The sequence below is a fragment of the Schistocerca cancellata genome, chromosome 11 (assembly GCF_023864275.1).
Source record: "Schistocerca cancellata isolate TAMUIC-IGC-003103 chromosome 11, iqSchCanc2.1, whole genome shotgun sequence".
NCBI classification, from domain to species: Eukaryota; Metazoa; Arthropoda; class Insecta; order Orthoptera; family Acrididae; genus Schistocerca; species Schistocerca cancellata.
Window position 1 is genome coordinate 44,445,738 of NC_064636.1, and position 25,879 is coordinate 44,471,616.

A 25,879-nucleotide genomic window follows, 5' to 3' on the forward strand; every position below is an offset into this window, starting at 1 on the left:
AATGAAACTGTAGGGCAAAAGTTGCTAGACATACAAGTGAAATGTGTGTATAAGTACATATGAAGTACCTTAAATATGTGTAAAATGCATTTGATGCTTGCGTGCAAGCAAAACCATGGGTACAAAGCTCATCTTAAACCCTTGGAATGATTTAAATCAAATTTGGTATACATATTAGTTACAGTCTGGGATGAAATACTAGGTGTAAGAAGCATCAGCCTCATACTGAGGTGAGTGTGATAATGTGGAGAGAGAAGGGAGGAGGTGGATATGGACAGGCAGAGAGTGGGAAGGAGGAAATGGACAGAGGGGGGAATAGCAGGTGGGTAGTGGGGAAGGAACAGATTGACAGAGAGGGAAGGGAGCAAGAGATGAACAGTGAGAGGAGTAGGAGGAGATGTACAGAGAGTGGGGGCAGGAGGAGACGGACTAACAGAAGATTGGAATAAACACACAACCAGGCGACACCGGGTAATCAGCTCCTCTGTGTGTGTGTGTGTGTGTGTGTGTGTGTGTGTGTGTGTGTGTGTGTGTCTGGATAGGTATAGTTCTTGTGACAAGTAATACATGCTACCCATTTATCTCAAATATTGTAAATTTTTCTTGTTAATAGCTAAGAAGTGTTTATTGTTATACTTAATTGTGAAATGTTGCACAAGTGATCACTTCCATCAAATATCAACCATAATTTATGTGATCACTTATATGTGGGTCTCGTGTACCTTTTGTTTTGTATAAAAAATCTGTTAAAATTTTACAGGAAGTGAGCAGTATTATCATTAAGTTTATTGAATATTTTTGCCTCAAATATGGTTGAATGTTTGGAAAATGACTCTTGCAATGCCTGATATGTGAAAAATCCTTCAGTTAAATGTTCAGAATTGTTTAACGGTAGGTATGCCCTGTGAAGAGATTGTAGCATTATTCTGTATGTGGCAGACATTAAATGCTCAAATGCTCTTCTACTGAGCACGACTGGAGCTGGAAGTTGTAGAAGTACATTTGCTAAGCATGTAGGGAATGATGGCCACAGATACTGGCAAGTCCAATCACCTCTAATGTGCAAGCAAAGACCAAAAACTTTATCTGTTGCAAGCCTTAGAAATCAACAGATAGCTGGCCCACAGTCCTGATTTATTATTAAATGACCAAAAACAGCTCAGTACTTCCATCATTCTAAACTTCACTTAATCTTCAAAGTTTTCCAATACTCCCGCACCATCTCTTCCATTTGTTCCTCAATTTTTTCCTGTAATTATTTATCTTGTTGTGATTGTCTATGTGCTATCCATATTCTGATGTTTCACAGTATGTACATCTCCTGTACATAAGACATTGATCCATCTTCCACATGTACTTATTCAAGATATTCTTCAGTACTCCTGTCTTGCACCAATTTTATTTATTATGGTTCTTAATTTAATTCAGTTTAATTTAAATTGATATACAGGCACTGTTTGTGCAAGGTTTTATGTTAATGTTTTCCTTGTTCCCTTGATATTTATTTACTGTTCAACATTTTTAATTGCATTAGCACTATACTGGCAAATATTACATTTACTTTGTGTTCATATCTCACTCTTGGTGATGTGTAAGTTTTTTGCAATGTTGTTCATGAATATTGTACCTGTTTTGGGTGACAGTAGTCAATTAAAATTGGATTATGGCCTCATAAACCAAAAATTGGTTAAAAAATAAATTAATGCTGTAGAACTCACACTGTTTGGCCTTAAAGTCTTGGAACACCCTGTAGTTGAGCTTTGGGCCCTTGACTGTTCTGTGGAGTAACAAAAGTAATGGCTGAAAGAGGAACATCAGATTTTCTGTCCAATATTTTCTCTTCTGCGCAAGTGAGAACCATTTTTCCCAGCCCATGTATTCTGTTATGCTGTTGTCACTGTACTTAACACCCAAGTCTCATTATAGTAAATCAGTGGATCATATACACTCCCTGGAAAATTGCAGGAATTTTTTAGTCTGAAAAAAATCAGGGAAAATCGCAGGAATTTTTAAGAATTCTGGGAGTTACTCTAACAAAGAATTTTACTTTAGTCTGCCACTGCAGAATAATACTGCTCCAATAACTAAGAACTGATACTATAACAAAGAATTTTGCTTTAGCCCTCTTCTGCAGAACAGTACTGCAGCAGTGAAAGATAAACGAGAGAACAACACCGAATAAAACTTAAGTTGCAAAGAAAATGCACCATTTACAACAACAGAACACATTGCACACACAACCATCTACTCACAGCAAAATGTGTCAAACAATTTAAGACAAAGACTATGTAATACTTTCTAACAACAAACTGCATTCAATGAGAGTGATGTCATAACTATTTACATTTCTAATAGGTTGAGGAAAATAATATAAATGGTGGTTTGAGCAGCATTCCTTTCAAAGTAAATTTCATTTTGCACAGGATGAATATGTTATGTATGAGAATGTGCGACGAATTTCATAAATCGCAGAGTGTTTGGATCTCATTCAAAGCTTAACACATTGAGGGCCAGCTGCTTAGAAAAATTTTGGACACAGAGGACCACCCATTATTTAAAAGTTCAGTGGTACATTTGTGTGTGATATATCTTGAAGGGTAACATACACTAAAAAATGAAGCTACCATGTTGTATTTGATGGATTTCGTGTTTATACTTTCATAATACAAAAATACGCAGCTTCAGCTTAAATGTTGCCACACATCAAAGATCTTTCCAAAACACATTGGTGGTTTTTTTCCCCCCTGAAGTATCAAAGGATTGATAAGTTTCAGCAGATCTGAGGGATAGTATATTGTCATTTAACATGGAAAAAAATTTTTTTTCACCCACAAAAGAGTGTATTTTTAAGCAGGAAACGCAGGAATTTTTTTTTTCTGGTCTGAGTGTACACCCTGCCATACCTCTGACTGATGTGTTGTGGGACAACACAGCATGCTTTATTGGACAAAATTGTGCTTGTATGTTCAACTGCAAACTCTGTGGGCCGCTCATATTCACTGGTGAGGTAGTATTGAGTCTCAAAGAAAGGCAGGTGGGTGCTGAGGCATAAACACTACTTTGCTGATGGCCTAAGAATCCTGTCAACTGAGTATGAGGAAAAGATGTGGCAGTAGGTGATTATGGTTGGTCGGGATGCCAAATTTGGTGAAGCAGATACTTAACTTTCCTCTCTAGTATCCCCTTCAGCTGTTCCCAAATGTAGTACAGTACTAACAATGAAGTTTTTGAACAGGCCTATAAAGTCGTTGGGAGGACATTTACGTATGGTAAGAACAGGAATGGACCCAGTAATTAACCCTGTTCCTAGCTTTCAGAACCAATAGTTTCCTTGTCGGGAGGAGGAGAGGGGGAGAGATTGGGAAAGGTTAAATGAGAAGGACAGATCATTTGGACCCCTGGATGACAGGAATCCTTTTATTTTGAAACAAAGGAAGACAAAAATAGATATAATAATGGCAAACAGTAACGCATTAAAAGGAGGATCCCCTTAAGGTCTCCCATCATTCTTAAAATACACTGTCTTATCAAAAGTATCTGGACACCTATTAGAGGACATTAATAAGTAGTGTATCTGTTCTTCATTTTACGATGGCTAGTACTCTACTGGGAAATCTTTCAGCGAAATGAGCGAATATATGTGGCTGGGAAATCTTTCAGTGGGACAAGTGAATATATGTGGAGGTAACGCAGTTCATTCTTCCTCAAGAGTCAAAACAGAAAAGGTAGGGATGTTGCACACTAGTCTGGAGCAAAGTCGATATTTTAACTTGTACCAAAAGTGTTCCATTGGCTTAGGTTGATACTCTGGGCAGGCTAGTTCATTTCAGGAATCTTATTGTCCACAGACCGTTGCTTCAGAGGTGCTCCTTTATGATAGGGTACATTGTCATGCTGGTAAAAACAGGTATCATCTCTGAACTATTTGTCAACTGTGAGAAGTACACAGTGCTGTGAAACCTGTTCATTTAGTATTTCCTTAAGCGCAATAAGAGTACAACAACACCCTAATATCGTAACACCAGTTTGTCTGTGCTTCACTGTTAGCACTATGCATGATGGCAGGTAACTTTCTCCAGGTGTGATCTATCAACCCAAATCACTCAATTCCAGTCCTCCCCTATCAAGTGGTGTCACCCTTTACGTCAGCTTAAGTGTAACTTAGCACTGACTACAGAAGTACGTGGTTTATGGGGGGCTACTCGACTATTGAAAGAGGAAGCAGCCTGGTAGAATTTTGCACAGAGCACAACTTAATAATAGCTAACACTTGGTTTAAGAATCATGATAGAAGGTTGTATACATGGAAGAACCCTGGAGATACTAAAAGGTATCAGATAGATTATATAATGGTAAGACAGAGATTTAGGAACCAGGTTCTAAATTGTAAGACATTTCCAGGGGCAGATGTGGACTCTGACCACAATCTATTGGTTGTGACCTGTAGATTAAAACTGAAGAAACTGCAAAAAGGTGGGAATTTAAGGAGATGGGACCTGGATAAACTGAAAGAACCAGAGGTTGTACAGAGTTTCAGGGAGAGCATAAGGGAACAATTGACAGGGATGGGGGAAAGAAATACAGTAGAAGAAGAATGGGTAGCTTTGAGGGATGAAGTAGTGAAGGCAGCAGAGGACCAAGTAGGTAAAAAGACGAGGGCTAGTAGAAATTCTTGGGTAACATAAGAAATATTGAATTTAATTGATGAAAGGAGAAAATATAAAAATGCAGTAAATGAAGCAGGCAAAAAGGAATACAAACGTCTCAAAAATGAGATCGACAGGAAGTGCAAAATGGCTAAGCAGGGATGGCTAGAGGACAAATGTAAGGATGTAGAGGCGTATATCGCTAGGGGTAAGATAGATACTGCCTACAGGAAAATTAAAGAGACCTTTGGAGAAAAGAGAACCACTTGCATGAATATCAAGAGCTCAAATGGAAACCCAGTTCTAAACAAAGAAGGGAAAGCAGGAAGGTGGAAGGAGTATATAGAGGGTCTATACAAGGGCGAAGTTCTTGAGGACAATATTATGGAAATGGAAGAGGATGTAGTTGAAGATGAAATGGGAGAACCGATACTGCGTGAAGAGTTTGACAGAGCACTGAAAGACCTGAGTCGAAACAAGGCCCCCGGAGTAGACAACATTCCATTGGAACTACTGACGGCCTTGGGAGAGCCAGTCCTGACAAAACTCTACCATCTGGTGAGCAAGTTGTATGAAACAGGTGAAATACCCTCAGACTTCAAGAAGAATATAATAATTCCAATCCCAAAGAAAGCAGGTGTTGACAGATGTGAAAATTACCGAACAATCAGTTTAATAAGCCACAGTTGCAAAATACTAACACGAATTCTTTACAGACGAATGGAAAAACTAGTAGAAGCCAACCTCGAGGAAGATCAGTTTGGATTCCGTAGAAATACTGGAACACGTGAGGCAATACTGACCTTACGACTTACCTTAGAAGAAGATTAAGGAAAGGCAAACCTACGTTTCTAGCATTTGTAGACTTAGAGAAAGCTTTTGACAATGTTGATTGGAATACTCTCTTTCAAATTCTAAAGGTGGCAGGGGTAAAATACAGGGAGCGAAAAGCTATTTACAATTTGTACAGAAACCAGATGGCAGTTATAAAGAGTCGAGGGACATGAAAGGGAAGCAGTTGTTGGGAAGGGAGTAAGACAGGGTTGTAGCCTCTCCCCGATGTTATTCAATCTGTATATTGAGCAAGCAGTAAAGGAAACAAAAGAAAAATTTGGAGTAGGTATTAAAATCCATGGAGAAGAAATAAAAACTTTGAGGTTGGCCGATGACATTGTAATTCTGTCAGAGACAGCAAGGGACTTGGAAGAACAGTTGAATGGAATGGACAGTGTCTTGAAAGGAGGATATAAGATGAACATCAACAAAAGCAAAACGAGGATAATGGAATGTAGTAGAATTAAGTCGGGTGATGCTGAGGGAATTAGATTAGGAAATGAGACACTTAAAGTAGTAAAGGAGTTTTGCTATTTGGGGAGCAAAATAACTGATGATGGTCGAAGTAGAGAGGATATAAAATGTAGACTGGCAATGGCAAGGAAAGCGTTTCTGAAGAAGAGAAATTTGTTAACATCGAGTATAGATTTAAGTGTCAGGAAGTCATTTCTGAAAGTATTTGTATGGAGTGTAGCCATGTATGGAAGTGAAACATGGACGGTAAATAGTTTGGACAAGAAGAGAATAGAAGCTTTCGAAATGTGGTGCTACCGAAGAATGCTGAAGATTAGATGGGTAGATCACATAACTAATGAGGAAGTATTGAAGAGGATTGGGGAGAAGAGAAATTTGTGGCACAACTTGACCAGAAGAAGGGATCGGTTGGTAGGACATGTTCTGAGGCATCAAGGGATCACCAATTTAGTATTGGAGGGCAGCGTGGAGGGTAAAAATCGTAGGGGGAGACCAAGAGATGAATACACTAAGCAGATTCAGAAGGATGTAGGTTGCAGTAGGTACTGGGAGATGAAGAAGCTTGCACAGGATAGAGTAGCATGGAGAGTTGCATCAAACCAGTCTCAGGACTGAAGACCACAACAACAACAACAACAACTCGACTATTATATCTCATTCTCGTTAACTCCCCACAGACAGGAGTGATCCCTTCCATTGATTTCATGCGACTTTTCACAACCACCTTCCACAGTGCTTGACGGTCCCCACCCCTCAGTGCATGAGGTCTATCTGGTCTCTTCACTGTCACATTACCAACAGTTGACTTGGGCAGCCTTAGAAGTGTTGAAATGTATCTAATGAATTTGTTACTCAGATGAGATCCAATGACTAGTCCATGTTTAAAGTCACTGAGCTCTCCTGATGGATCCATTTGACTATTACTGCTTGTCTACTGACAACACAATACTCCCAGCCTCCATTTATAGTAGCATCTGGTTGTCAGTTCCACATTACATAGGTGTGTCCAGGTACTGACCAGATAGTGTATGCCTCTCTATGCAGCATAATTTCTCTGTTCTCATTCTCATGATCTATGTGCGATTTGTGATGGTGGTAACAGAATTAGTGCACAGTCTTTCTCAATTGCATTGTGCCAGATTTTAAAAAAATCATTGGCACTCTGGTGGGTTCTTAGATTTAAATCTGGAGGAGGCCAAGCGGATACTTCAAAACATTGAAAATAATTGAACACGTAATTACAATTCGAACAAGATGAAATACTTTGAAACAATCCATGTCCACCGGACTGTCTTTGGTATATGGCACTGAACACTAATTTATCACTTGATACAGTACAGAATAAGAGTCTGTTGTCTCATTGTACAACAGACTATAAACTTGATACATAGTTCTGTACAATACAACTCTTGCACTGCTGGCTCTGTAGTGAGAAGCTTGCAACTGAACTCGGGCTTGTTTACTACCTATTTTTTCCAGTAATACTTCTCTGCTGATGGGCTTGCTACATGTCCCAGTTGCTGTCTTAATTTTGACTCCTGTAACTGGTAATTCTATTAATCCTAAACCTTCAATTTGCTGCCAGAAAGATTCAGAAATTGCAGATAAACTTGAGGCCAGAGTCTAATAATGCAATATCTGTAATTCTTCCCACATTGATATCAATTATTGGCTGTATCACCTCTCTTTCTACTCTGTTCAGCCCTGATTCCTGTAATAAATCTCTTTCTACTTCACACCTGCTTTCCTCTTGCATAATGCAAATATCTTTAGATCTTTCTCCAAAACATACACCAGTATCCCCTTCAAACGGATCCTTAATAGCAAACTCAACATTCTCTTCTTCACTTAATTCTTCCAATTTTCTGGCAATTTTAAATTTTATTTTACCCCATTCTTCAGGCATCAAAGCTTTGTGTAACTTTGCATAGGACACCCAATCACTCCAATTACAATCAGCCTCCTCCTTTCCTAACCATTCACAATTAACATCTTTCAGGCTTGCATCCTCATCAGTTAAGAAACATAGGTTTCAATTTTATCTTCTGGGCAACCTACAGCAACATTCTCCATATCATTACACATTTCCATATCCACATTGAAGTCATTATCACTACCACAGTTAACACCTGCACCCACAAGCACAGTAACATTATCAGTAGGTAATTGACCAGCATTTCCCACATTGTCAAATACACCACTCATATTAGCCTTTACATCACACTGAATAACCCTCTCCTCACCTTTTCCACAATTCTCCATACTATTTCCAATAGACATCAAATTTTTCACTCACTGTCTTTATTTTATCACTAAGGCTCCATTCCATATCCCCTATTTTCGAATCCATTTCTCCAACTATTGCAGTTTTTATATTCTCTATTTTTGAGTCTATTTCTCCTAATTTACTAGTAAGTTTTACAAAAAATGTACTCAGGTCACTTCCTGGCATCCAGCCTATTTCTTTTGGCATGCTAGGTCTACTACAGTTACTCCTAACATCCACTGATTCGCCTTCACTTTGAGATTCACACGTCTCATCGGCCATGGCTAATAAAAGGGCACAATTTTGCAATGTAGCTGCTGGCTGTACTTATCTTTTATATCCTCGTGTTACGCGATGTCTGCAGTGAGCTCCACAGTACAGCTATGCAATGAATCATAGTCGGCGGCATGGACACGTAGCAAACTTGATCAGGATTGAGAACACGTTGCGTGGGCCCCTGGCAGCATGTAGTCGTGTTTGTCAGTGGCACGGACGACGGCGTTGATCGTCGGCAGCACGTGGATACAACAGCTTCGACTGCTTTACCCATAGCAACACATGGACATGGCACGGACGACGGTTTTTTCCCGCGGCGACACATGGACACGGCACGGACGACTGTTTTACCCACGGAAACACGTAGACACACCAGAACAGCGGTTTTACCCGCGGCAACACGTGGTCGACTCATCAAACTGTGTAAATGACTGCCTCACAATCATGGTGGCCTTATATCGGCGTCTCCAAGGGGCAACGCGTATCTCGTCCAGCACAAACACTCCGCTACTGCTAATGCACTGATTTAGCTCAGAGCCCCCACACTGACTGTTCAAAAGCCTAACCATTGGACTGACACCCGATTTCGAAATACTATGGAATAGAGAAGAAAGTCCTATCCCGGACGAGCCCCCAATTGCAACTGAACTCGGGCTCCTTTACTGCCTATTTTTCACGTGGCTCATCTGCAAAGGAGGTTGGTAGTAAACGGTTGCATTTGCGCCCCTATTATTGAGTCAGATATTGGCTAGCTTTTTAACAGCTGTGAATTGAATTATACACGTTCAGAGTGAAACTTATTTATTCAAAAGAAACACTTTAACTTTGTGGCCATGCATTTTTAAGTTCACAAATAATAATCGGTGCGATTCGTACACTGTTTGTCTCACACCCACACACTTTCACTTTGTTCCTTTGCATACACTGGCGTCCATGCTTGCACTCACGGCACTTTTCCGCTCCCAACATGCCACCACAACGGACAACGAACAAAGACCCGATTTTCCTGCTCATATCCACAGTCCTGAGTCAGGTCACATGACACCACATTAGTCAAAATATTCCCTAAACATGGCCACAATTCATTTACAATATTTTATAATATTTAAATACTTAAATCTAAATACATTATATAATTTTACACATTTATCACCACACTTTTATAATTCATTGCAATTAAAAGAAAACCAAAACACTATGCAACGGAACTACAATGCCCATCAAAACACAAAACAAGTACTTTCCAGTCTATTTTGCCCAGCATATTATATCTGCTGCTGTGCTTTAAATTCAAATTATGAACTACTCGAAAGAGCTCCATATTATCATCCCCTGTTACCTTACAAGCTGTTGTTGTCTTTGGTGATGACTGCAGAGTGGGCCTGAGCAGCACTCCGCTGTGACGTAAGTCAGTCTCAAGCAACAGTAATGTAAAGAAATTCTTGAGGGTGTGTCTATACCAACATCTCTCATATTTTTCACTTAAGGTGCCGTTGTGAGATACCAACTTTGTCATGGTACCTCGATCTTCAGGCAATGCCACAGATTACTACCTCTCTGAATTTATCTTACAGGATGTAGAGAGAACACCTACCTTTCTTCTGGTTAATTTTGCTACACATCTTTGTTATGCTTTCTTATTTCCTATATTGCCCTGTTATGACTAGCAATGTGTCTGTGTTCGTTCAACATTTGTTGTCATCCTTATTTGATAAGGACTCTAGACAGTGGAATCATGTTGTAGAATAAACTGCTTTAGCACCTCGTATGCAATTACATTTTTGTAAAACCTACCTGGATAGCCTTGCACGTTAACACCTTGCTCCAGGGTTTGGGGATGTGCGTCAGCTCCGGATCGAATCCGCGTGGTGGATTAACATCCACATCTGCATACATACTCCTTAAGCCACCATACAGTGCATGGTGTAGGTTACTCTGTACCACTACTAGTCATTCCCTCTCCTCTTCCTCTTGCAAGGAGAACCAGAGAATAACAATTGTCTGAAGGCCAGAGCCCTAAGTTCTCTTATCTTATCTTCATGGTCCTTACACAAAATGTATGTTGGCAGCAGTAGAATCATTCTGCAGTCAGCTCCAAATGCCGTTTCTTTAAAATTTTCAATAGTGTTCTGTGAAAAGAATGTTGCCTTCCCTCCATTTGAGTTCCCAAAGCATGACTGTAACACGTGTTGTTCGAACCTACCAGTAACAAATGTAGCAGCCCACTTCTGAGATGCTTTGATGTCTTCCTTCAGTCCAGCTTGGGACGGATCCCAAACACTCGAACAGCTTACAGGTGAACCACTCTTTCCTAAAATTCTTGTAATAAAGAACCACTCATTGCAATTCATGTCGCTTCGCAATGTTACGGCCAGAAACAACTTGACTGTGTCCAGCAGGACACTAATAATGCTGTATCCGAACATTACAGGTTTGTTCTTTCTACTTGTTGGCATTCTCTTACATTTTTCCACATTCAGAGCTAGCTGCCATTCATCACACCAGCTAGAAATTTTGTCTGAGCTGTATTGCCTCCTTCTACAGCCACTTAACAGTAAACCGTCCCTTTCACCTCTGTGCCATTAACAAACAGCTGCAGATTACTGCCCACCCTGTCCACCATATCATTTATGTATATTGAATGTAATAGTGGTCCGATTTCACTGGGCAGTCATGATGATACCGTGTCTCTGATGAACACTCACTGTCGAGGAAAACATACTGGGTTATATTACTTGAGAAGTCTCCAGGCCATTCATGTATCTGGGAACCAGATAACTGACTGATTACTGACTATAGACTTTCTTTGAATGACCCTAAAACTGTCACAATGGAATTGGGTAGCTGGGGGGGGGGGGGGGGGGGGGTTTACAACGACTTGATTTCACCTAGACCTGTTATATACAACCTGATAACTTCTCTCATCATCATTTAAGACTGATTATGCCTTTCAGCGTTCAGTCTGGAGCATAGCCCCCCTTATACAGTTCCTCCATGATCCCCTATTCAGTGCTAACATTGGTGCCTCTTCTGATGTTAAACCTATTACTTCAAAATCATTCTTAACCAAATCCAGGTACCTTCTCCTCGGTCTGCCCCGACTCCTCCTACCCTCTACTGGTGAATCCATGAGTCTCTTGGGTAACCTTGCTTCTCCCATGCGTGTAACATGACCCCACCATCTAAGCCTGTTCGCCCTGACTGCTACATCTATAGAGTTCATTCCCAGTTTTTCTTTGATTTCCTCATTGTGGACACCCTCCTGCCATTGTTCCCATCTACTAGTACCTGCAATCATCCTAGCTACTTTCATATCCGTAACCTCAACCTTGTTGTTAAGGTAACCTGAATCCACCCAGCTTTCGCTCCCATACAACAAAGTTGGTCGAAAGATCGAACGGTGCACAGTTAACTTAGTCTTGGTACTGACTTCCTTCTTGCAGATGAGAGTAGATCGTAGCTGAGCGCTCACTGCATTAGCTTTGCTACACCTCGCTTCCAGTTCTTTCACTATGTTGCCATCCTGTGAGAATATGCATCCTAAGTACTTGAAACCGTCCACCTGTTCTAACTTTGTTCCTCCTATTTGGCACTCAATCCGTTTATATTTCTTTCCCACTGACATTACTTTCGTTTTGGAGATGCTAATCTTCATACCATAGTCCTTACATTTCTGATCTAGCTCTGAAATATTACTTTGCAAACTTTCAATCGAATCTGCCCTCACAACTAAGTCATCCGCATATGCAAGACTGCTTATTTTGTGTTCACATACCTTAATCTCACCCAGCCAGTCTATTGTTTTCAACATATGATCCATAAATAATATGAACAACAGTGGAGACAGGTTGCAGCCTTGTCTTACCCCTGAAACTACTCTGAACCATGAACTCAATTTACCGTCAACTCTAACTGCTGCCTGACTATCCATGTAAAGACCTTTAATTGCTTGCAAAAGTTTGTCTCCTATTCCATAATCTTGTAGAACAGACAGTAACTTCCTCCTAGGAACTTCTCTGTCACATTCAAATTTGACCTCAGTATAGACAATATTTTTGTTAACTGGAATGAGCACTCACTGCACTGAACCAATGAGGGCCAGTATGCTGGCCATCCTAGATGTGGTTTTTAGGCCGTTTCTCTGATTAGGTGAATGCCAGGCTGCTATGTTCCATTTCAGTTACACGACTCACAAACATTCTGAAAACATTAAGACATTGGCAGATGGGGGTACAAAATTTCTGTGCAGGAAGGGGAAGGGCAGGGGGTGATGACAGGAACGGCATCTGCTATCTTATATGATTAAAGTTGCCAATTCCAGAATAACAAGCTGACTCCATGAAGAAAAAGAAGAGGATTACATATCCCCAAAAACATCAGATTGATCCTGCAAATTATCTTGGGAACTTCATACACAAGAGCAGACTATGAAGTAAAGATATGAGCGGCCTAAATTTTTCCTAGAGTCTGTTTGAATATTTTTAAAGTTGGCTTTAATGTTTGGGATTTTCTCTTCTACTGATAATATTAGTGTCTGCTGCAGACTGTCTTTTCTGCTGATCATATTAATGCCTGCTGTAACATTATTTCTTGATGTTTCAAGGTGATATATAACTTGCATTTTACTGCCACAGCCGACCTGCAGCTGACGCCAGAGATGTACAACCAGTTACGTGGATTGCAGAAGAAAGCGAAGGACCTCCGCCAGGAGGTGCGCAACCTGAGACGCATGTCCCAAGCACAGGCCCATTCAGTGCGTGAGACGATCCGGGACACTTTCATCAAGATAAGGTGTGGATTGAACAGCTTTTATTGGTGAAATCAGTCTGTATTGATTCTTCCTCTCTCTTCTCCTATTTATGGACAGCTAAGAAGAATGAGCCATTTTCCGTACATTCTCTTAGGAGGAATGGAAAACAGGAACAGACTGGCCAAAAAGCACTTCATTGGAATTAGACGACACACACACACACACACAAATGCAACTCAGACACACATGACCACAGTCTCTGGCTGCTGAGGTGAGTTGCGTATGGGCTGCATTCGCGTGAGCCTGTGTGTATATGTTGTCTAATTGCAATGAAGGATTTCTGGCCAAAAGCTTACTGTTTGACTATCTTTTTGTTTTGCCTATCTGTGTCTCAGCATCTCCACTATATTGTGAGCAGTGATATATCCTTGTTCATTATACTGAAATAAATTACCAGCTTATTAAATTTTCTGCTTTCCTCCATGAAGATTGTTGGTGTGGTCATCATTACTCTATTTTTATTTTGACTGGTACAGGAGTCACAAAATAAATCAATTTAATATGTACCAATTTCTGGCTGAGACGCCTCAAGTTTTTTGACAGAATCTGGTAGAGGAGAGGCCACTTGGTTACTATTTGGGGAAAATCCAAATGCGGATTGAAGTATATTTTTTGTATTTTGAAAAATTGGGCAATTATAGACTTTTGAAAAAATGTTCTTCAGTTCCTTTATGCAAATGAATGCCTAGCACTGATTTATAAATTAGACCAGTCTGTTTCCGGTTAAGTGTCCACAAAGTGACAGCTGGGCACCCACGGGCACAGATGGGCAGAACATGCAACTGAAACATGGGCAGTAGGTATGTGAGATGTCATGTTGTGATAACCATGAGGTTATAGGTACTTAATCTCTCATGTGAGATACTGGGGTGCACGTGCACTGAGGGAGCTAGTAAAATACAGGTAGTGTATTGCTATCATTAACTGGTCTGGCTGTATGAAGCACTGAAATGATTAGACTATAGTCTGATTCTAATTACTTGTTAGTTGATTTCTATCACTTGCCAGTACGGTGTTGCTACATCAGCTACCATCTACTGCTCGGTTATAAGTGACACTCATATGTGGTCAATCACTTCATAATTGCTATTGCTTAAAATGTGTAATGCGGAGCAGTGCTGGAAGCGAGGTATGATGGGATAGTGAGATGCTCTGTCAGCAGCTGAACTTCAGTGACCAGTGACTGAACTGTGGCGGGTGACACATTTTGAAGCCCTGAATTGAAATTCACACTAGCCTAACCAAAACCTAGTGATGTGCAATGTATCAGAGAAAATGATGGTCAGCAATCTGCAGCAAGACTGTTAATAATGCTCACTGTTAAAGCTAACCTCCACAAGCAAACACAAGACAAAAATTTCAGATCCAGTGATAAAAGGTTCTCACTTTCATTAATTACCTGAAACTCTCCTCACATGGGCTACATGTGCTGCCACTTTAATAACCAATGAACAGCCCTGTTTGGCACTTGGCTACAGGTTATAGATGACACAGAAGGATTCCAAGTGAAAAAGAATTACAGGAAGAAAAAATAAGGACAAATAAAAAAGTCAGTATGATGATAAAAATGACACAGCAAAGTATTAGAAATAAAAAAATACATTTAAGCCAATTCACTGAATAAAAATAGTAATCAATCATTTTGATAAGACACAAAAATAAAAAATTTGGAAGTGTCTGATGAGATTTGAAACCACAATCACCAGCACGAGAGGCAAATATCTTGACCACTACACCAGGACACTATATTCGTCACTATCCAGAACTAATCGCAATAATGATTTGCTACCTTCAAAAAGTTCAACCTCATGCAATGTCTTACAATCTTACGAAGCTTATCTAATATAGCTTACTTAACATAGGATTATCTCTATGATGATAATAATTGCATATGTGATGTCGAATTGCGTTTTGTGCTGTGTGTGAAATATGCATATTCCATTACCGTTGTTATGTGTGTGTTCTTTTTGGTGTGGTTATCACGACCAATGAAATGTGAAATAACAGGGGATGACCCATGATTCAGGATTCCAATAAATGAAGGAAAAAAGTCGGGAAAGAAATTTAAATTGATCTGACCAATTGCTGTGGCAGTCTGACGACAACGAACAGTTTGAGAATGACATTGAGCTCTTGCTCCAGTAATTTTAATCAGATGATAATGTTGCAGTGTAATTCACACAAACATTTGTAGTTACTTTCAACTGTTTAGAGTTTACACTATGTGTACTGTGTTGGTTTACATCACAACCATGGAAGAATGAGTGAGTGCACAACTTCATTTTTCACATCCTGCGGAAAGATGTTCCCAAACTTTTGAAGGGAATGTAGGGAAGGGAAGGGAATTCTTCCTGCACGTGGTGAAGGTGTTACCTGCCCAGTGAATACACCCAAGTTCTTCACCATTTTCCAATGTGCTGTTGTGATACTGTCGAGAAGAATGGGAGGCAGTTTTTTTGCGCAATCGGGTAATTTGTTTTAGATGGGATACTAAAATTACTTGTGGTTTCCTATTGTGAACAAAGGCAGTATTGATATCTTCTGGTCAGGTACTTGAGTGAAGCTGGAGGTCACTGACCTGCCTAGAGATGATTTAATAGAACTGACAAGATATATTGGCATGCAAGAAAACAATGGACCAAGAGCTGATTCACATTGCACTCCTAAAATTAATTGCTTCCAGGACAACTTTTAATTGCCACAGAGAACATTCATTGTTGTGGACTGTGGTTAGACTGATTGGTTTAGTATAAAAAGCAAAATTAAAGTGTTTATTGTATTAAAAAGCAAAATTAAAGTGCGACTGAATCCTTCTGTTTGTATTTTTATGAAAATGTGGCTCAGCTGAAGCTACTGATACTGAATGGAGGCTTTGCCCTGTGTCAGAATGATGATGTGATGTGTGTGAAAATAAAAGTGACTATATTTTTTTGTGTCTATACTGTTTTGGGATCTAAGTTCTGGCGACAGACTGATCTGCAGCATAAGTCAAGATGTAGTTAAGTTTAAAATTGACAATTTGATTGTAAGTTGGCAAAACCAACAAATGTGAATACAGAATCTTAAGATACGAGACACTGATTTGTAGCATAGTCCGAGGGCTAGGTTACATTGAAAAGTGACAGTTTGGGTTTGTGTTTATGAAGTGCTGTTGAAAGCTTCAGTTAATTGAAAAGTGTGATTTATATTGAAATTGCTCTCCTCTTTCTTTGTTGCAGTGGTTTCTGTGGCAAGTGTTGTTATTGTATGCATAACATATCCTCTTCTTTCCTGTGCCAGAGTAATAAAATTATCTCCTTTTTGGCAGAGCAATGCTGTTGTCAGGTGGGGAAGAAGTTTGGGCAGCAGGTGGCGATGCTGAGAAGCTGCGTCTTAGTAGGGAGGAGGACCTCTACAAGCAGGAGATGCTGCGTCTTGAGAAAGACCTTACGTGAGTTGTGCCATTCCTTGTGGATACCTGAGCATAGTTGAAACTGGTAGTCTGATGGTTGGAATTAGATATAAGATCAAAATGCTTTTGGTCTACCTCATGCAATAACACTGTATCTGAAGAATACTTTGATTAACTGTTTGCCACACATCATTTTCAGCAGATTCCACGCAACATCTTTTAGCATTTAATATGTTTCCAAATCATGGGTATCACATAATCTCTCCAGTTCAGTGGGCTCCTGCTTCTTTTCTTGGACTGAACAAGTTCGTGATCATCTCTGACTCATTAAGTGCTCTGTTGTCTCCCAACACCTTAGCAATTCATAGGGACAAAATGTTTATCTTAAGCTACCTAAACACTGAGTTGTGGCATGTTTCTTACAGCAGGGTGTATACGCCCCAGGACAACTGGGAAATCCGGGATAAACCTGGGAATTTTCATTGTTTTAGTTTTCAGTTAAATTTTTGTGGTTTTGACTGGTAAGAACTGATACTATAACAATGAATTTTACGTTAGCCACTACTGCAAAATATTAGTGCAGCAATGAAACATAAACGAGGGAAAAAACAAAATAAAATTTAAGTTGCAAAGTAAATGCACCATTTAGGACAACAAAACACAGTTGCACACACAAGCGGCTGCCAACAGCAAATTGTATCAAAGGCTTTAGGATGAAGACTATGCAATACTTTGTAACAACAAACTGCTTTCGACAAGCGTGGCATCACAAACGGTTTACATTAGGTTAGTTTGAGTAGATACCAGTGGGCGTATGCGCATGTGAGCAGTACTGTCTTGTATGAGCAGTACCTTCTTCCACTTGTGGCTGCTGGAAGTGCGGTTCTTAGCTGTATCAGCAGTAGCAGCAGACAGCCAGATGCTAACTGGAAAAAATTTTCTGGCGCACCCAAGGTGCCAGATTCGCACATGCACAGAGCAGTCTGAGTTGTAGTGGGGTGAGTAGTAGTCTCCACGTGAACCGTGTTTACGTTTGGTGATTTTGTTGTTTCCTCTTCATTTACAGCTCTCAAGCCAAATGAAAACAAAACGTATTTCTGTGGCCAGGAGCTATAAAGTGGATTAAAATACATTCACGTAATTACGGAAAGCTAAAATATGTTATTAGTTTGTTTTCTCATTTCATTTTTTCCCAGGATTTTGGAAGCCAGGCATTAATTGACTTGCAGAACAATGAAGTTATTTTTGTTGTTTTGGTAAAAAAATGATTTTAATTAAAATCTTTTTTACAGAGGGAGTCAAAATTTTGAAACAGTATTTGCTATTGTCAACTGTTTGCAGAATTTCAAGTGCATGTTTTTATCTTCTGGGATGTATGGCATTATGCCATAATAAAGAACTAAACATTAGATAATAACAATACTGATACTCCAAAAAAATTTACATCCCGAAAACAACACCCAAAAAGCGTAATATCAGGTTGAGGCCTACTTCTTTGTTAATCTGGACATATGAATGTACCCTTTAAGCCGAGTCATGCATTTTAGTATAGTTTACGAAATTCTGATGCTGTTGGAGTATCCTCTGATGTCCTGTTTCGTTTATGATGTAATGTAAGATCCCGTAATGCTTTATTCGTATGAACATATGGGCTACCTTCATCATCGTAGCTGCGCATGTACAGTAACACCGTTTTTTAGGGCTCTCTGACAACTGCTGAAATGATGTATTCTGACAATCGTGGGAAAATATTGTAATTGGTGGTTTGAAAAGCATTACTTTCAAAGTACATTTTATTTTGCACATTGTGAATTATGTTGTGTGTGAACGTAATTTGAATTTCTTAAATGACAGTGTTTGAATCTCATTTAAAGCTTAACACTTTGAGGGCTAGTCACTTAGAAGAATTTCAAACCCGGAAGACCAGACATTTATCTCGGTGCTTAAAATTTTACTGGCTCATTTGTGTGATTTATCAAAGTGTAACACATGCATAAAAGACAAATATTATATGTGAAAGCTTAGCTTTTCTTGTAGCGACACTGTGTACATTAATTAAAACCATTAACTTTTCCTATTTTGTGTGTGTGTGCTACTTAGCAGTGATGTTGCTATAGGCTGATTACATTGCGTGTCCTGTGCTCTGAATCACTACGTTTACTTGTGACACATTTTCCGAAAGACAAGAACCGAATTTTGGAAACCACTTTAAAAAAGCCACTCTATCAGTACTAGGCGAAAATTTTTAAAAAGAAGACGAAACCTGACAGCCCAAGCACGTTTCAATACCGGCTGTGTTTACAAGGGAGTGAAAATTGATTGCAGAATTGGAAAACCAGCAACCAGAAGCAGATTTTCAAGTTTTTACATGACCGCCCAAAGCGATATTGGGAAATCGATTTATGAAATCTGGTTTTGGGAGCCGGAGCCCCATGTAAATGCGGCAAATACCTGCTATCATTGGCTGGCAAGATCAGGTGACATGAGCTATGATTGGCTTTCAAAAGCCCATCTCAATCTTGATTTCAATACTTAAGAAACTAATGTTCTGTGTTTGGTGGAATTCGACTATGTACTTAAGTAATATGAAAATACGCAGCATACATGTTGCTGCATATCAAAGATCTTTCCAAAACACATTTTTTTTCCTGAGGTTTGTTTCCTAATGTCCCAGGAAGTTCTATGCCAGTGTATAAAACCTTAACCATTCAAAGGATTGATAAGTTTTACGGTTCCTAGGGAAAGTATACTGTCACTTAACACAGAAGAAGTGTATTTTTAACCAGGAGATCCGGGAATTTTGTTTCCTTCTCCGCGTATACACCCTGCACAATGTTTCTAGAAACAGTTGTCTGTGGCAGTCTCAGCACAGATCAAGAGAAAGACTGTTTCTGGCCAGCTACTGCATTTTGCTGCACCCATCATACTTTGAGTAATAATTTCATTGAGATCCTTTAGTATCCAGTACAAAAATGAAATAGCAAGAAATTGTCAAAATGGCATCTTTGTATGAATCAGAGGATTGCCTATGGCACTTTAAGATGAAAGAAATATTAAAAAAAGAAAACAGTAGTTGGTGCAGAAAATTGTTGCTATGTTCAACAGAAGCAACAAACTGTGTTGAGAAGAAAATCTGTTTGCTAGTAGTACTGTACCAACACTAGGTGAAGGAATTGGAGGAGTGGCGTGGACACCATTTACGAAACAACATGGTAGTGTAGTTTCAACTAAAAATTCCATGAATTCTGCAGTCCTCCCCCCCCTCCCCCAGTTGCCTGTTCCTTTTCATAATCCTTCAGGCATTTGGTGTTCTACAAACTTCAGGTACTATTTAAGACATTGTTTTTTTTTTTTTTTTTTTTTTTTTTAAGTGAAATAAATATCCACCCCTGAATGGCTTTTCTCTTAGCAGAAAGCAAAGTGTAATGATAAATCTTTGGTTCAGTGCAATTTCTTTGCAGATATTTATGTCTTTCTTTGAAACAAATGGTGGTAGCATAATTTCTAAGTTGTAGAATTAAATCATAATGAAGTTACTGAAACCAATGCCATCTTCCATATTCGGCTTCAGTAGCAGGTTATCCCCGCCACTTCTTTGGTAGTATGGCTCCTCCTGTCCTTCTCTTTGTTTGTTCAAACCTTTGAGAATTAATAGCACAGCAGTATGTGCCAGTATGTTGTCCCAATCACAAGATAGAAGGTGATTCTGACACACTGTGAGAAATACTTGTTGCCAGTGCGAACAGAGTCCTTAACAAAAAACTCGGTAGCAAACATGTTGTGAAGACTGCAAGAAACATGTCTACAACACAAACGAGTTTACATTAGTGGCTTGAATGTGGATTTGTGAATATTGTGTTGAGGAAATTCAAATGTTTCATAGAAACAAGTGGCAGCTGCATTGACTGACTAGCTACAGGACATATCCACTTAATGAAAACATTAGTTTTTCTAGGAAGTGTTCTTCCTTTTATATCAACAAAAATGACTGAATTTGCAAATTCATGAAGAGAAAAATTATGGCAATTATCTCACATTGCTGTCAATATGCGAGATCATTGAAATTTGGAAAACAGTAGTAATTGTGTAGAACTACGAAAGGAGAGAAAACAACCTATCATTGGGAACACCAGGCAGGTAAAGAGACAAAATGTTACACTGACATCAGAAATTTCCAAAGACAAAAACGTGTCTTTGTTAATTATAACAGTAATTCAGTCTTACATCTTTTGAAACTTCCTAGCATGTCTATTTTTAGATAAAATTTTACTGATGTGGAACCAAAGAAAAAAAGCTTTTTTTCCCCAAAAAATCATTCTGCTATGGGTATGTCAGGTTCACCACTAAATGAATGTTAGTATTGCAGTTTAGTTGAAATAATAATGTTTTAAGTTTACATTTATTTTAGGGAGCTGGAGAGCACAGTTGAAGAACTGAGGGGTAATGTGATCAACCGGAAGACACGGGTCAACATGTCTGATGTTGAGAATATGGCTCTTATTCTCAGCAAATCAAGGTTAGTCTCTTGCATGAAGCAATGGTTATCCAACACTCACAGAACATTGGAATACATAGTTCACAATCAGCTTACTAATTACTTAATCAAAACCAAACATGCAGACAAATATCGCTCAAGATTTTGCAAATCATTTCATGTTATCCTAGGAAACTAAAGGGTGACCTAGATATACTTGTATAAAATGAACAACTTACGTTTAGAGATAATCCGTCCCGGAAGGAATCCACTGCCATGTATTGCCTCTGCATTTGTCATACCAGATTAACCCATAGTGTTACCTTACGTAATGAACCAGCCCTACGTTATGGCTGCAGTGCCCTGCAGACAGTAGCTTGCATCCTGATGGAATGGTCTCTCTTTCTGGCTCTCCAAGCTAAGCATGGTTTTCTGGATTCTTTGCCTCTTAACATTGATTGTGGACTCACGGGCAGTTGGACATATTCTCCATTTTTTCCATGAAAGTGGTTTTTATTCCCATATACAATGCTTTAAACTATCTTCAAAGCGGGTGTGGAGTGGTTGGGGTTCCACCGCATACTGGGTTTGGGTGGACTCTCAACCCTTCTTGCTTTGCCAGATGTTCCTGAAATCCCTTTTTTACACTGTTTTAATTGCTTTTAGATGTGGTCTACTCCTTTTTCTGCCGCACGCTATTTTCCATTTTAGAGGGAGCACTGTGTTAAATAGTAGGTTCTGCTTCCCCTTTTAATGCTTTGCTTATAATGGAGTTGGGGTTGGATTCCCATGAGAGAAACAGCCCCCATTGCTTTCAGAGCACTGGTTGTCAAATGACTGGCCCCGCCTGCTTACTATGTTGGTTATTTCTCTGACTTTCTTTCATTATTGTCAGTCCGGCTGATGTTCTTTATGTTTTTAGCCTTCTCAGTTTTACTGTTACAAATCTCCTGACTAGAAGGCATTCTTTATTCTGTAACCGTTTCTGCCCTTAATTGGGTTGGGGTGTGTGTGTGGGGGGAGTTACATGCAGGTGGGGATTTTCTTGCCATAGACAAGGCCTGGGAGGACTCTCATCTGCTCTAATCTATTTACCAGCCCAATCTTCTCCATAAATTATTTCTCAGCTCTGTCATCTATATTGCCTTCAGTGCTTCAATATTACCACATCTACATCATTCAGTCACATTTCTGGTGGACGTCGCTAACTCCAGATGAACTACCCTCTTGACAGAGGACTGGTGACCTTGCTTTTCAGCCCCTTAACACCCAACTAACCAATTACATATTGATAGTGGGGCTGCCTAGTATACACACTGTTCTTGAAGGAAATCATTTTTCTGTTTGTTATTTATTTATTTAATAGCTGATCAATTTTTGTCCCTTTGGGCATTGTCAAACAACATCACACAAAGTTATGTAATTTGTCAGCATGTCATGATCCACACAACAATGTGCAATAGGTTACATGCAATGATAAAATTTACACCTGTTAGCCTCCCTCGTATAGACTTGCTACTTAATAAAAGTAAAATAAAATGGAAATGTCGTGTGGCTAGGGCCTCCCGTCGGGTAGACCGTTCGTACTTGTAAGACAGTTACATGCTATGAGTCAGTGCCATAGGCTTCAATGTAAAATGTGTGAAATGTATGTTTATATTTACAACTAAATTGTAAATGCAGTACTGCTGTTAATCTTCCATCATTGGTACACTAAGTCACACGAAAATAAATTATTATTATACCTATATGAACAATAATTCTGTGTCATGGTTTTTACTTGTTTGTCCTGAAGTTTTATGCATGATTTTGAAAATTTGCTTAAAAATGATGTGGGTACTCTGTGTATGTATCCACTTTAGGATTCCATGTATTTGCTGACCTGGGTCTGTGCAACTTGGCCTTTCCAATTTCACCTAAAGGTCTGTAACCAGCATGATGTTTCCTTGTCAGTATACAGTTTTGAACCTGTAACTGTAATCATTTATTAAAATATTGGACCAATATCCAACCAACAATATGTCACATTACCGGGTTATTTATTTCTCCTTTCTACAGGGGAAGAAAGGACACCAGTATGAAGTTAATAATGATTTTTTTGATATATTTCCAGTAAGACTGTTGCAGACCTCAAAGTGCGTTTCCCAAGTCTACAGGAGGGAATGAAGAGCCTTTTGTCATCTGAGATGGAGAAAGTTGTCAGGGAAGAAAAGTGAGTATCCTTATATGAATATGATCTGGTTTTTAGTAACAATAACATATGATTTTTGTGCTGATGGAAAAAATTAATATAGGGAATAGCACTTAAATTCTTTTTTAAAACTTTTATTGTTATCAAACTCACCTAAATTATGAGTGGACTGTTGTATCATATTTTATTGATCCTCATTCTTCATTTTTCATTCAAGGTACACTGAGACACAGGACATGCAAGTCGAGAAATGATATGATGGGTCATGTTAAATAACATGAAACATTTTAGATTTATATTTCAGTGCATAATGTCAGTCAGTATGTATCTGAAATTCATAGGCTCTACACATTTTATTCCTGGAAAATTTATAGAATTACTGTGAAATGTTAAACAGTTTTTAAGAAATCCCTAAATATTCATATGGAGAAGTTCCTCTGAGCTGTAGAAGCAGTGTTTAGTTAAATACGCCAACAACCTGGCTTTAAGACTTCATTTTTCTTCCAGGAAAGAAAAAGAATTCATTTCAGGGTACAGTCATCCTTGAACTTGAAACACTTATCCAACATTTTTAGTGCCATTTATTTAATGCGCCTTATCAAAACCCCAGCTAAACATTTGTTTCCAAAATTACTCTATGACTGCTGTCTTTTTCTGCTTCCTTAGGTCATTTGTTTAGGTTAGAGACTGGAGAATCATGCCTGTGCCAAACAAGAAAGGATAAGGAATATTTTTTAATACACTTCTAACACAGAAGAATGGAAAAGAAAGTTGAGACTCTTAGCTGACTGTAAGTTTGGCTTTAGGAAAGCTAAAGACACCAGCAAGGCAGTTCTGGCATTGCAAGAAGACTTGAGGGAAACTGAAATATCTTCATAGGATGTGTTGATTTAAAATGGTATAAAATGTTCAAAATTCTCAGAAAAAAAAGTGTAAGATACAGGGAAAGACAGGTAATATACGGTAATGTACAATAATCAAGAAAGAACACTAATCATGGAAGGCTAAGAACAAAATGCTAGGGTTAAAAGTGTGTAAGACAGGAATGCATTCTTCCTTCCCTGTTTTTCAATCTGTACAGCAAAGAAGCAGTGATGATAATAAAAGAAAGATTTGGGACTGGGGTAACACTTCACAGTGAAATGATACCAATGATAAGATTCACTGATGACATTGTGTATCCTCAGTCGATGTGAGGAAATATACACGGCATAGTGGATGGATAAACAGTCTGCTGAGCACAGAATATGGATTGAGAGTAAACTGAAGAAAGGCAAAAGCAATGAGAAATATCAGAAATGACACCTGTGAGAAACTTACCATCAAATTTGGGGGCCACAAAGTAGAAAAAGATAATAAATTCTCTTACCTTGGAAGCAAATTAATATGGGATGAGCTAAGCAGGGTTGGTATAAAAAGCAGACTAGCAGTGGCAAAGAAACTAGTACTGCCAAAGAAAAAATTCCCAGACAAAGATGTCTGCTAGCATCAAACATTGCCCGTAATTGTGATGGCCATTCGCCTCACACCAGTCTGAGCAGTTCAGCCCAGTTCTATACATGCTTAGCTCACTACAGTCATCTGCTAACACAGTGAGTTTCTGTCTTCATGCACCTATTTCCACGTAAAGGTTTCAATTCTGCTGTGCAACTGAACATCCATCTGATATGATCACTGACTGCTGCATGCTTAGCTCACTACAGTCATCTGCCAACAGAGTGAGTTTCTGTCTTCACGCACCTATTTCCACCTAAAGGTCTCAATTCTGTTGTGCGGCTAAACTTCCATCTTGATACGATCACTGACTGCTAGGACCTAGAGAGTAGCACCAGACCTAGCTAAGCAACTGTAGCCCTAACCTCATCCTCAGTTCAGATCTTCCCTTCGTGGTGACAACATCCAATTTCAGCTCCATGCATGCACTGTGACAGACATGCCAAGTGGCGATACTCTTCATAGCCGAGATGCTCGTCCCACACATGGAGACTCACCTGTGCTGTGCCACCTTTATTCCTGATTGTAGGTTGGTATGTAAATCAGGCTTTGTGCTGCAAGCCATTACCTCTGACCAAAAAGCATTTGGGACCACATAGGTATTAACCCAGTTTCAAGCTCCTGCCTGTCACAACAAGTACTGTATTCTTGCATTAGAATGGTGTTCTGTTCCTTTTGATATTGCCCTGACCATGAATACTTGGTGACAAGGTAGTGACTCAGTTCAGTGTCCTGAACTCACTTGGAATGTGTGTAGAAAATTTATTTTTAGGGTGAATCAGCACTAAGGATGCTATTCTTACTGTGACACTCTTTTCTTTAGTGTCATCATATCAGCAAGTGATATTCACTAATAAGTATTAAATTTTGAGAACATTCAATGCTCCCTAATGCATTTTACTTATTTGAAATAACGTGTTGTTTTTTTGAACTACTTGTGAACATTATTCACTGTCCAGTACTCAACATGCCTTTTCTCAAGCTTTAAACTTCAGTAAAATTTATGTGATTTTTTTTTCTAAA

At 39.1% G+C, this 25,879-nt stretch overlaps 1 protein-coding gene across 1 annotated transcript in view; it reads left to right on the plus strand.

The window, feature by feature from the left end:
* LOC126108511 (coiled-coil domain-containing protein AGAP005037) overlaps positions 1–25,879 on the plus strand; it is a 249,741-nt gene that overhangs the window by 135,196 nt on the left and 88,666 nt on the right. Inside the window, exons 10-13 of the mRNA XM_049913778.1 lie at positions 13,131–13,287; positions 16,614–16,736; positions 21,106–21,213; positions 23,285–23,383. Of these exons, the coding sequence (XP_049769735.1) occupies positions 13,131–13,287; positions 16,614–16,736; positions 21,106–21,213; positions 23,285–23,383 (487 nt within the window). The remainder of the gene's footprint in view (positions 1–13,130; positions 13,288–16,613; positions 16,737–21,105; positions 21,214–23,284; positions 23,384–25,879) is intronic.